General features: G+C 39.7%; 5 protein-coding genes across 6 annotated transcripts in view; 3 read left to right on the top strand and 2 right to left on the bottom strand.

Moving 5' to 3' along the window:
• Positions 1-11425, bottom strand: part of LOC118733447 (zinc finger CCCH domain-containing protein 13-like) — a 52060-nt gene that overhangs the window by 3469 nt on the left and 37166 nt on the right. The window lies entirely within an intron of this gene.
• Positions 48-3692, top strand: LOC118733448. Its single transcript, XM_036462832.1, has 2 exons — positions 48-771; positions 849-3692. The coding sequence occupies exons 1-2, from the start codon at positions 63-65 to the stop codon at positions 2828-2830; spliced, it is 2691 nt and encodes an 896-aa protein (XP_036318725.1). The 5' UTR covers positions 48-62; the 3' UTR covers positions 2831-3692.
• Positions 5405-7447, top strand: LOC118733449 (U4/U6.U5 tri-snRNP-associated protein 2). Of its 2 annotated transcripts, XM_036462834.1 has the most exons (4): positions 5434-5461; positions 5532-5615; positions 5679-6834; positions 6894-7447. In XM_036462834.1, exons 1-4 carry the CDS (start codon positions 5449-5451, stop codon positions 7138-7140), a joined length of 1500 nt encoding a protein of 499 aa, XP_036318727.1. In that variant the 5' UTR covers positions 5434-5448; the 3' UTR covers positions 7141-7447. The 2 variants fall into 2 exon arrangements, with proteins under 2 accessions (XP_036318726.1, XP_036318727.1); XM_036462833.1 differs by having other exon boundaries at positions 5405-5615.
• On the top strand, positions 7605-8890 carry LOC118733451. The gene is made up of 2 exons (XM_036462836.1): positions 7605-7895; positions 7979-8890. The coding sequence occupies exons 1-2, from the start codon at positions 7755-7757 to the stop codon at positions 8456-8458; spliced, it is 621 nt and encodes a 206-aa protein (XP_036318729.1). The 5' UTR covers positions 7605-7754; the 3' UTR covers positions 8459-8890.
• Positions 9364-11063, bottom strand: LOC118733450. The gene has a single exon (XM_036462835.1). The coding sequence runs from the start codon at positions 10895-10897 to the stop codon at positions 9638-9640; it is 1260 nt and encodes a 419-aa protein (XP_036318728.1). The 5' UTR covers positions 10898-11063; the 3' UTR covers positions 9364-9637.

Genomic DNA, 11425 nt, shown 5'->3' with positions numbered 1-11425 from the left:
ACGCTTGCCACACGCCTACCTGTTGATATGTAGGCAATGTACGTGCGAACACACTTACACCTATGTATTTTCGTAAAAAATACTATGGAATTTTTTTAGAACTATTTTCTCATCCACTTATTCGCATTTGTCTTTCACCTTTGTTTTTTTTCAGTTTGGGTATCCTGCCGCCATTGCCCACGTCCGGCGGCGGCAACAAATCTACGTCCCATATGGCCAGCAATGGCCACAACAACGAACATAACAGTATGCCGAAGCAACACTATTTGTCACAACAGTCTCAATCACAACACCAACAAAAGCAGCAACAGCATCATCGTCGCCACGAATCGTCGCCCAAACGCTTCAGCTCATCGTTGGGCAGCGACACCGGCAACAGCACACGCGAATCCGAGTGTAGCGAGGAACATAGCGGCGGTTCGCCTGTTTCACGTTCGCCACCCGTCACAGCGACCACAAAACCGCTGCCACTGCCACAGCCCACCAATGAGTTGTTCGATTCGTTGGCTGCGGAGCTGCGTGCCAAGTTGAATGGCAACGGTCCGCCTTTGTTACTGCCACCGCGCGACTATGACACCGTACATCGGTCCAAGGGCAACTTAACGGCAATCGAGCTGCGTCGCTGCCGTAATGCGTTGATCGTGGGTGGCGCCCCACCCAACGAGACGGCAGTGCCTGCCAGTGGCAAGCAAGTATCATCGCGCGGTTCATCGGGCATTGGTTCGGATTTGGCACCGAGCCCGGAGCGTCAGGATCTGAATAGCTCAAGCGGTGAGTAGCTGAGGCAAATTTAATTAAAATTTTGTAGAAAAAATACTAAAATATGTTATTACCTTTCATCTTTCCAGACGATGAGCAATGGTCTAACGAAGCGGACAACTCGGTAATCGCGCTGAAGCCGTCACAAATCGCAATGGAGCGTTCGCCGCCCATTATACCGCATCATCCACAGTTGAACCGCAAGAGCGCCGTTCAGCCACCCGAAGACAGTTACTTACGTGATTTGCCGGCTAAACCCTACACACCTCGCCAGAGCGCAGTGAGCAACGCACCACGCGAGAAAACCCCAGCGTCCACACATGAGCGCGACACACGCTCCAAAACTCCTTCGACGACGAGTTGGTCACGCGAAGACGAAATTAAACCGATTATTATGCGTCCAGCCGATTACGATGCAAAATTCAATCGCATAATGCAAGCCGAGACAAAGCACGACTATCATCGCCGCGCTGATGGTGGTGGTGGTGGGGGAGGCGGCAGCGGCAGCGGCCTTAGGGATCGCGACCGCGAGCGCGAACATGCAAAGCTGCGCGACACCGACAAATACAACGAAATCAATCGCTTACTAAATAAGAAGCTTTCACTGGAACGTGAATCTCCGGAGAAACGCTTTGCTAAACACACGCTGGATGAGCCTGATCGCTTTGAAGACTCAGACCCACCTAGTGAACACATAGCGGTGCACCCGACGTCAAGCTATCGCAAAGAGAATCTTACGGATAAGCAGAAATTCATTGAATACACAGCAAAGAAACAGTCAAAATCGTATGCGGCCGAGGAGGCGCAACGCTATGGTGGGCGCCATCGCTATGTTGATCCAGCCGATCTGCCGTTTGAACAGTCCACAGGCCATAACAAGTACGCTGCCGTACATCGTAGCACACACTCACCGGAACGCACCAGTCATGACCACACCGCACGCATGGGTGAGCGAGAGCGGGAATCAGAGCGCCTGCGCGAAAGGGAACGCGTTCGTGAGCGGGAGCAAGAACGCGACCACGCGCACGATCGTAAGCAATACTCACGCAGTAATGAGCGTAATCCATATCGCGAACCTGAAAGTCTACCCTACATACAGAGCATGGAGAAGATGATGAAGTCATCGGCAATGCGTTACAAGGATTTCGATGGTGCACTGGAGCCTACCGCGGTTGCGCCACCTAAAGAAGAGCTTCACCCTAAGCTCAGCGCACAGCGTAGCAAATCGTATACAAAGCGCGGCGAGGATGATGGACATCCAACAGAGTATGCGCACTCCACTAGCAGATCTGATGTCACATCCAAGGATCGCTTCAAAGATGCCAAGGACAAATTTCGCGCTATGGAACGCACCGGCAGTCGGTATAACCTAAACGATGAGAAGGACGTCACCGACTATCGACCACGACGCCGCGACTCGGTCGAACCTTCAGACAGCGGACGCCCATATGCCGATTGGAGTGATGAAGAACTCCTCGACAATTCGCCACCACCAGTAGCTAGCCGTTCGCGCTCTCGCTCACGCGGTCAATTGTGGGAAGAAAATGGTATGCCGGCGCGTGAAATGTTACCGCCACGTGAACATCATGTGCGCGAACGTGGCCGCGAACGGCAGTATCAAGAATACGCGCCAGATGTGCGTCCAATGCGTGAAATGGCGGCTAAACGCACCGATCCACATCGAGCGATGCGTGAACGCTCTACCGACTTGACAGATGCGCGCGATCCCTACCGGGAGGCTTATCGGTATGAAAAGCGCGTCATGCGTGATCACTCACGCGATACGCCGCCAACACGCGACGAACGCGAACGCCATCGAGAGCCGGTGCGTCACGAATATTCACCAGATGTGCGCACAGGACCGCCTGAGCATCGAGCCAATCGCCGACAAGCTGATAAGCACGCGGACTACTACCCTACGCCCACGCCGCCACCACCCACCACCGGTGCTCCAATACCCAATCCGAAGGGTATCTCCAATTTGACCAAAGGCTATCGTCACAGTTATGCGGAGCCGGTATTTGCGCGTGCCGGTGGGCGCGTTGGTCTGGCGGCCGTTAATCCGTACTAAGTAAAGAGCGGATATGGGAATTGATTTGAAAGCAGGAGCAGTGTTTTTGCTGTAATATTACTAATAAAAACTAATATTAAGCTAAGATTTGATCAATGCAGAGAAAAAAATTTAGTTTAAATGCAAAGAGGTGAATACATACATACGTATGTGTTCTGAAAATCTAATATTCTATTTACATTTACATGTATCTACTCAATGTATGATTTTTTTTTTTTAACAAATATGTATGGATATGTAAAATTAATGGAAATTTATTAACTATTTTTAACCAAGTCATGTACACATTTTATTGGAAGCCGACACATTCCAGTCGTTAAACGAAAAACATAAAATGCTCAATATTTTTGTATGTAGTACATACATATGTACCACAGAATATTTAAGCTTTCGAAATGCCTTTTTCTCACTACTGGGATATGTATGCCTTAGTAACTTTAGTCAAAAAATTGTCTACCAAGAATGTGCCTTTTTATACGATCGAACTAGTTAAATTAAATAATGGGAAAAAACTCAATGAAATTTGAAGAAAAAATCATAAACACAAATTATGTCAAGCATGCACGCGTTCGACTATATATTATGTATGTTTGTTTGTCTATAAATATTTACTTATTATGTACATATGTATGTATCGATGTAGTACGTTTCCACTTAGCGTTTAAAATTTTAATCATACATATACTTATGTACTTAACTGAAATTTTTACTCTTCTACAATTTCCATCAGTTGATTGATTGTTACTTATTTGGAAGGAGAAATGTTGTTATATTGCAACGCTGATAGAACATGCGACTTTTTTATGTTGAAATGTAAACTTGAAAATTTCAATAAAGCAATCTAGTTGATATATATATCTAATCGATTGTTTTCGCGCTTTTATTTTACTTACGGAGGAAGGTGGTACCTGGCGAACCAAGCGCCTAAAAGTATGTACGCAAAAACGGAATATTCGTATTGTTTGCGACTTGACTACATTTTAAAATCCCCGATTTCTACCAGGCGCGCATAATCGCATAGCAAGGTGCCGCCCAGAAAAATGTCGCTGCAAAATCCCGATTTCTACCAGGCGCTCATAATCGCACAGCAAGGTGCCGCCAGCCCAGCAAAAACAGTGGCGATAAAATCCCCGAATTCACCAGGCGCGCATGATTGTGCAGTAAGCTGACGCCCGCAAAAATTTACATGTATAGTTGTTGGTAGTATTTTATCCGGAACAGTGTTGCCAGACGTTATATAATAAAAAATAATAAAGTAAACAAAAAAAGCTTTGTTACCAAATGTGTTTTTATTTTCATAATTTTTTCTTAACGCATTAGCGGATCAATCAAAAACGTTGCTGAATTTCAAAACAGCAAAAGTGCCACATTTGAAAAAGGTTTTCTGAATTATTGGTAGCACTTTATCTGGGCATAGCGATGCCATACGTCTTCTTTTATGATATTTAAAATTTTAGAACAAGTTAAAAATAAATTAAAATAGCTCAACAAATTACTGGCAACGTCAAAGATGCCGACACAAAAATACTACACTGAAATCGTATCCAATCGCTCCAACTGAGTACCTGCTTCCATGGCGCTTTCAAAGGCAATTAATGTGGTCAGAAGGATTCCATGCAATTTGATCTTCCCTCATTTCTTTGATTGATAAAGCACTTTCCATTTCTAAATTTTAGGGCTATCACTGAATCCATCGTAGTTCAATTTTTCGTGAAATCTACGAAAATGCTATCACTGAATCCGAATAGCTACGAACGCGGCATATACTTTGAATGCGTAGGTTCGTAGCAATTCAGATTCAGTAATATCATTTTCGTAGATTTCACAAAAATCTGATGGATTTACATATATCCCAGGATACTCATGATTCGTAAACAATTATTAGGTATTGTTGTAATTGTAGCTCTTTATCCGATACGCACTTCCATTGTTCCCAGATGATTTGTTGTTCTGTTAAGATATATAATGTTAGACATATCGAATGAAAAACTTTAAATATAAATATACGTTCATTTTTATCTAAATACAGTAAACTCTTATGTAAAAAGAATATAAGGTACTGTTGATTTCTGAGGATAGCAAGATTTTTTTTTAGGTTATGTTCTTTCCTGATGTGTCTACATGGGCTCGATGACCAAAAACAGTATAGGTCAACACATACACCATCTGCCTTATGATGGATATGAAATTACCTGAGCTCTTCTAGCACCGTGAGTTCGTTCTTGATTCTAGTCCTTTGTTATTTTCGAAAATAAAGATGCACAGGCGCGGTATTACTACAGTATCACTTTTTCATTTTTATCATGCGCTCATAACGAAAGTGAAATGTTGCCAGATTGTTGAAGGAAGGCTAGTTTGGCATAAAATCATTTGGTAAAATCTTTATTTAGCCTAAATTTAGTTTATCAAGTAAAAAATCGATTAGGATTTGTTTTTTAATACTACTGTATCTCTTACAACATTACAAAAATTTAACAGAAGATGAAATAACCCTTCACCGATATGAGGGAATTTTCAGAAAAATTCAACACTGATTTTTGACAATGCAGCGCTGCGACCAGCTGACAGCAATTCTTTTTCTCTGCAGCTTGTGAATTTACCGGGGTGCAATTCTTAAAATGTCAACAAATAGTAAATACTAGTAAAAAATAAGTATTTTAATAAATTATTTTCACTTAAATGAATTCAAAAATTCCCTTAGGTATCAGGCCTCCGGCGAAAAGGCCTAAATTAGAGTTCAAATCAGCATCAAACGGTAAAGTGAAGGAGGAGCTCGATGAATATGGTGAGACATTTTTTATTACAATTATTTGGATTGTCCCATCATTGGTAATACTTAATTTTTCAGAACTAGAGCCGTCCGCCTTTAATCCAAAGTACCGCGTTTGTCCATATTTGGACACAATCAATCGCCATTTACTGGATTTTGATTTCGAAAAACTCTGCTCCATTTCACTGACTCGCATAAATGTTTACGCGTGTCTAGTTTGCGGTAAATATTTTCAAGGCCGGGGCACCAATACTCATGCTTACACGCATTCCGTATCCGAGGCCCACCATGTTTTTCTCAATCTACAAACGTTGCGTTTCTACTGCCTGCCTGATAATTACGAAATTATCGACTCGTCGCTAGACGATATCAAGTATGTGCTGAATCCCACATTTGAGCCCAAAGATATACGACAACTGGATCGTTCGGAGCCTAAATATTCACGCACAGTAGATGGCACACTTTATCTGCCCGGTGTTGTGGGTCTCAACAACATAAAAGCTAACGACTACTGCAATGTGGTCCTGCACGCACTGTCACATGTCGGCCCATTGCGGAATTACTTCCTGCGTGAGCAAAGTTATGCGAAAATCAAGAGACCGCCAGGTGATTCTATCTTCAATCTTGTACAGCGTTTCGGTGAACTAATGAGGAAAATGTGGAATCCACGGAATTTCAAGGCGCACGTATCTCCGCACGAAATGTTACAGGCCGTGGTACTATGGTCTAAAAAGCGCTTTCAAATAACCGAACAAGGAGATCCCATCGATTTTCTATCTTGGTTCTTACACACACTGCATCGCGCAATGAAGGGCAATAAAATGCCAGATTCGTCCATTATTTATAAAATCTTTTTAGGGGAAATGAAAATTTATACACGCAAAATTCCGCCGGTGGAACTCGATGATACACAAAAATCGCTACTGCTTGCCACAGAGGAGTATCAGGAAAAATGCGAGGAGTCTAACTTTTTATATCTCACTTGCGACCTTCCACCACCGCCTTTGTTCACCGACGAATTTCGCGAGAATATTATTCCGCAAGTAAATCTTTATCAGCTGCTAGCGAAATTCAATGGCACCACCGAGAAGGAATACAATACGTATAAAGATAATTTTCTGAAGCGTTTCGAAATCACGCGGCTGCCACAGTATATTATACTGTATATCAAGCGTTTCACAAAGAACACATTCTTTCTGGAGAAGAATCCGACAATTGTTAATTTCCCCATTAAGTAAGTGATGGAAAGTTTTTTATGACTAGGCATTTTTCAAAATGATTTTGTGCTTACAGGAACGTGGATTTTGGAGAAATTTTGTCTATGAAGAACCTCGAACAGCTCAAAAATACCAAATACAATTTAGTGGCGAACATAGTGCATGATGGTGAACCGAAAAAAGGCACTTATCGTGCACATATTTTGCATAAAGCCAACGGCCAATGGTACGAAATGCAGGATTTGCATGTAACTGAAATTTTACCACAGATGATTACACTCACAGAATCGTACATACAAATCTATGAACGTAATAATGAATGATAAAATATCGATTGTGCATTTAGGTGAAGCTCTACTTAGATAAGTTTATAATAAATTAAATTTGTATTTTAAGAAAATTTAATTTGCAATTAAAAAATGCAAAATTTTCAAGAAATGTTTCGCTTAATTACATTTTGTATTTACTAGTTCCCACAATAGACAGCATAATCCGTATCTAAGTGTGTTTCCACCTACGGAGGCGGTCCACCTAATTCACTCTATAAAAATTAAAGAAATGCAAGTTTGTAGTAAAGGAGGAATGTTGGCATTATTTTAGAAGTTCAATTAAAACGCCTAAATGAAACTACTAGAATGTGTATTCCTAAAAAATAAACAAGTGTCCTCCAAATTTTCAAATATCAATATGTTCTGCGCATGCGCTAGTCCCCTACATCTATTACCAGTTAAGTGACGTTAGTGACATATTCAAATGTTCTCTTCTTCCTACACTGTTTACCTTGTTCACTGCTGCTATGTGTGCTAGGGCATGTAGCAACAAATAGAATATCGATTCAATTGATCAAAATAAAAGGTGTCACTCAGGTATTAGTTATCCCGTAGCGTGAATTTTTCGCTTAATCCGAATCAAAAGTGCTTACAACTCTAAATTGAAAATGGCTGAAGGGACATACGAATATGAATGTATGAGAGCGGAATTGTTAGGCATAGAGAAGCCCAATGAGGAGGAGTTCGAGAAGGCGCGCACAGAGCGCTTGAGACTTGAGCAGGAGGAAAAAGACGCCGCCGAGGCTGCGGTAATGACACAATAACCTACATATTTATATTCGTGTATACTGGTAATCAAATTATTATATGCAATCTGTTCTTTTATATTCAGCTTCTAGAACAACAGGAGGATCAAATGCAAAATGTAGGTGGTCGTTTAGATGAATTGAATACGATACTTTCATCTACGCAACAAAAATTAAATCGATTCAAACAGACTGCTTGTGGCAGCCTGTCGAATATATTCAGTCGAGGTTCAGTAGATTTAGCAGATGGTACACCTTCTACCTCGGCGACAGCCAGTCGACGCAACACTACCGCAACTGGTAGCACTGTTAGTGGTCATAATAATGGAAAGATTGTCTCGGAAATAAATAGTGCTTCACAAGATCTTGATGATATGAAACAAGAAGAAGATGCAGGAGACATAAAGCCCATTATACCGACAGAAAGAATTAGGGAAGCCAAAATAGATATGCAGAAAAAGATGACCTCACATTTAGACAAATTAGATGCATTAATTAATAAGGCCGATAATGCAGAAATTTCAATGTCAGAACAAACAAAGCAAATGCGACGTATGGCAAAGTAAAGTGGAGTAGGCAGTGACAAAATGTGAGATTAGTAGGTTACTGATGGCTAGGAATTACTTGTTAATTAAATAATACTCCTAAAATGTAATAAGTGTTATAAAGTAGATTATTATAAAAAATTTTAAATTCATGAATCAACTGAATTAAGTCCGTTAATTAAATGAACCCAGTATTCTACAGATTTAATTACAATTTATTATGAAAATTGAGATACATACCATACGTTACTATTAAGAGTTAGTTCAGTATGATTTGTTGATTTAAGAAGACGTCTAATAAAGCACATACGTAAACAGCAAATACTGTGAATGAAAAATCCCAAAGATGAGGCCTCTAAGCCTTAAGAAATGTTCACTCTCGCCTCCTGCTTTCTACCAAAACATATAAAAATAATTGTTTTTGTAGTACGTCTAACAAATCTAAAACAAAAATAATATTTGGAATTCTCATTACTAGACAACGATTTTTTTTTTAGTTAACTAATCGATTTACAAACTCTATTTCAAAGGATCCACAATACTTTGCATACATGCCTGTATATTCACATTAAAATTACTTCACTTAAAAAAAGTAAAATCACATTTTTTCACAATTTCTATAGATATGTCATTAACACGTGTACGTACGAAGTAGGCGACCCCTTAGAGGCGCTAATAAAGCTGAATAGGAAATGTAAGCATAAATATCGAGGACCAAAAAAACACATTATCTTTTTAATTCTTTTCGTCCAGCAATTTTTATTGACATTCTGTAAATGTTAAGATTTCGAAGCGATATGAACACATTTTATTTGACTACAATACTTAGTATTTCAAATTATAATTAAATTGCAAACATAATTATACACTAAATACGTACATTTACAAACATATGTATATGATAATTTACTTATTGCTGCAATTAAACCTATGTATGTAGTATGTATACCAATCTGAGTCTACTCCGATTTAAAATTAGAGACAAATCATACTATTTAATTGTTGATTACAATCTTAGAAAAAATAAGCGCATTGCAAGTGTATGGTTATAAATAAACACGAAAATTGTGAATATATGTATGTACATACATATGTACATACGTAGAAATGTATACATTCCAAATAAACCTATAACAAAGAGTTGTAAGCAAATAATTAAGCCAGTCCATCGTCATTTAATCTCGCTCCATTACTCTTTCTTTAATCTTTATAAAATATGTAACTCAGCTGAAAGTGGTCATGGGTGTAACGATACAATTCGGGTAATAATAGCGCATTGTCATCCAATTCGTCTAACAGTGTGCTAAATAATGTGGGCGACACCTTTAGTACATGTATGGACATATCCTCTTTCCAAGTCTTCAATAGTAAATTGTCACTACTGATACTACTGGCATCACTGTCTTTATCTTCAGTTTTGGCCTCTCCTCCACCTTCATCTTCCGTCTCATCCAGTAGTCTATAAAGTAGTTTAAAGCATTTGAATTGCTCCATTTCTACTTGCAATACATTATTATTGTTGTGACTTCCATGAGCGAGTGGTTTGGTGTTACGCAGCACCTCTAATTTCTTTTCGAGCACTTGCAACAGCATATATTTGCGTTGCCTGTTTGGAAATGTGGCTTCTAATAGAACTTTGCAGAACTGAATAGCTGGAAATAAAAGTTCTCCAACAGCATCGTTTACTTGAGTGTCATCAATGATTTTGTATAAAACCTGGCAAGTTGGTGTGATTTCCGTTTCAACAAAGATATTTGTTATGATCGATTCGGCTTCCTCTAAGCGCTGCTTTAAGAGCAGAGTGTCAGTCCACAACTTCACGGCCTTATCACTAAGCATTGTTTCCCCCAGATACTGTAAACATCGTCGACAGTACACATGTTTATCCTTAAGTTTTACCCGTTCCTGCACCAACTCCACATTAAGTACAGCAAATTGGAAGCCATAAAATAAATCGGTAATCAAGGGCACTAAAACTTTGTCGAAATTGGGACCATGATGGCAAAAAAATTCACTGATGTCGATCGAACCAGATGGGAATTCTCTAACTCTTTGGCATTCAAATGTTGTGCTAAGTTCACATTTACAATTTTTGCATAAGACTTGAATGCAACTTCCTTCTGTGACACCTGGCTTGGGTGTGACACCGACACGTCGTTCATTTTTTACTTGCTTTGCTGCATCCTTTGCAGTTAATTGATCACCATCAATGGTAATGGTTAATCGAAAGCTGGCATTACATTCTTCAACAGTCAAGTTGCTTATAGTGCGCGCCTCTGCGGTGAAATATTTGCTAAGTACAACACGTGTAGCTGTTGAGTATTCACGGAAGGTCAGCGCATCATTGTCTACAACAATTTTGAGAAATTCCGTCTCGGTTAGACTGTGATCGAACTGGAGAAATACATTGGCACATCGCAGACTTTGGCGTACCTCGATACAGATGAATCGTAGAGACATGCCCTGCACTGCAAATATCTATTGCAACACACGCCTCTTTATTGAAATATGAAATGTTTTGTATTTACAAAACTAATAACAAAATATAAAATTTTAACACAAAAATTGTTTACGTTTGCGATTTTCCTTTGTATCCTTTGACGTTTTGCAGACAGGGCTGCCAACTTTCTCAAACCTTGCCATTTTTTGCCTTTTTTAACATCAAATGGCACTTAATTTTGCAATTTGGCACAAAGTGCCAAAGATGGCACTTTTGAAAAATAGTAATATTTCAATACATTTTTGTGAAATCCTTTGCCAGTACTTCCTTTTCTCAAGTAAAATTTTCTAGTTTCTACAGTGCATACAACTGGTTTATCTTACTTTGGATTTGGAATTTTGATCAAGGAATGTTTAATGTTAAATGGGAAGAATTAAAAAGAATTTATTTGGCACTTTTATTTTTCTAGTTGGCAAATTTTGGCACTTTTATTTTTCTAGTTGGCAAATTTTGGCACTTTTTTATCCTCAATATGGCACTTAATAGCT

Source organism: Rhagoletis pomonella, unplaced genomic scaffold (genome assembly GCF_013731165.1).
Source record: "Rhagoletis pomonella isolate Grant_MI unplaced genomic scaffold, Rhpom_1.0 Rhpom_scaffold_00002, whole genome shotgun sequence".
NCBI lineage: Eukaryota > Metazoa > Arthropoda > Insecta > Diptera > Tephritidae > Rhagoletis > Rhagoletis pomonella.
The sequence above is the reverse complement of the archived record's forward strand: the minus strand, read 5'-3'. Positions and strand labels throughout refer to the sequence as shown.

Excerpts from the sequence above, each read along its gene's own strand:
- LOC118733449 (XM_036462833.1), top strand. The coding sequence starts at position 5,510 with ATGAATTCAAAAATTCCCTTAGGTATCAGGCCTCCGGCGAAAAGGCCT. Across the intron at positions 5,616-5,678 it reads GGAGGAGCTCGATGAATATG|AACTAGAGCCGTCCGCCTTT; the intron begins GTGAGACATTTT and ends TTAATTTTTCAG. Across the intron at positions 6,835-6,893 it reads ATTGTTAATTTCCCCATTAA|GAACGTGGATTTTGGAGAAA; the intron begins GTAAGTGATGGA and ends TTGTGCTTACAG.
- LOC118733448 (XM_036462832.1), top strand. The coding sequence starts at position 63 with ATGTATTTTCGTAAAAAATACTATGGAATTTTTTTAGAACTATTTTCT. Across the intron at positions 772-848 it reads GGATCTGAATAGCTCAAGCG|ACGATGAGCAATGGTCTAAC; the intron begins GTGAGTAGCTGA and ends TCATCTTTCCAG.
- LOC118733451 (XM_036462836.1), top strand. The coding sequence starts at position 7,755 with ATGGCTGAAGGGACATACGAATATGAATGTATGAGAGCGGAATTGTTA. Across the intron at positions 7,896-7,978 it reads AAGACGCCGCCGAGGCTGCG|CTTCTAGAACAACAGGAGGA; the intron begins GTAATGACACAA and ends TTTTATATTCAG.
- LOC118733450 (XM_036462835.1), bottom strand. The coding sequence starts at position 10,897 with ATGTCTCTACGATTCATCTGTATCGAGGTACGCCAAAGTCTGCGATGT.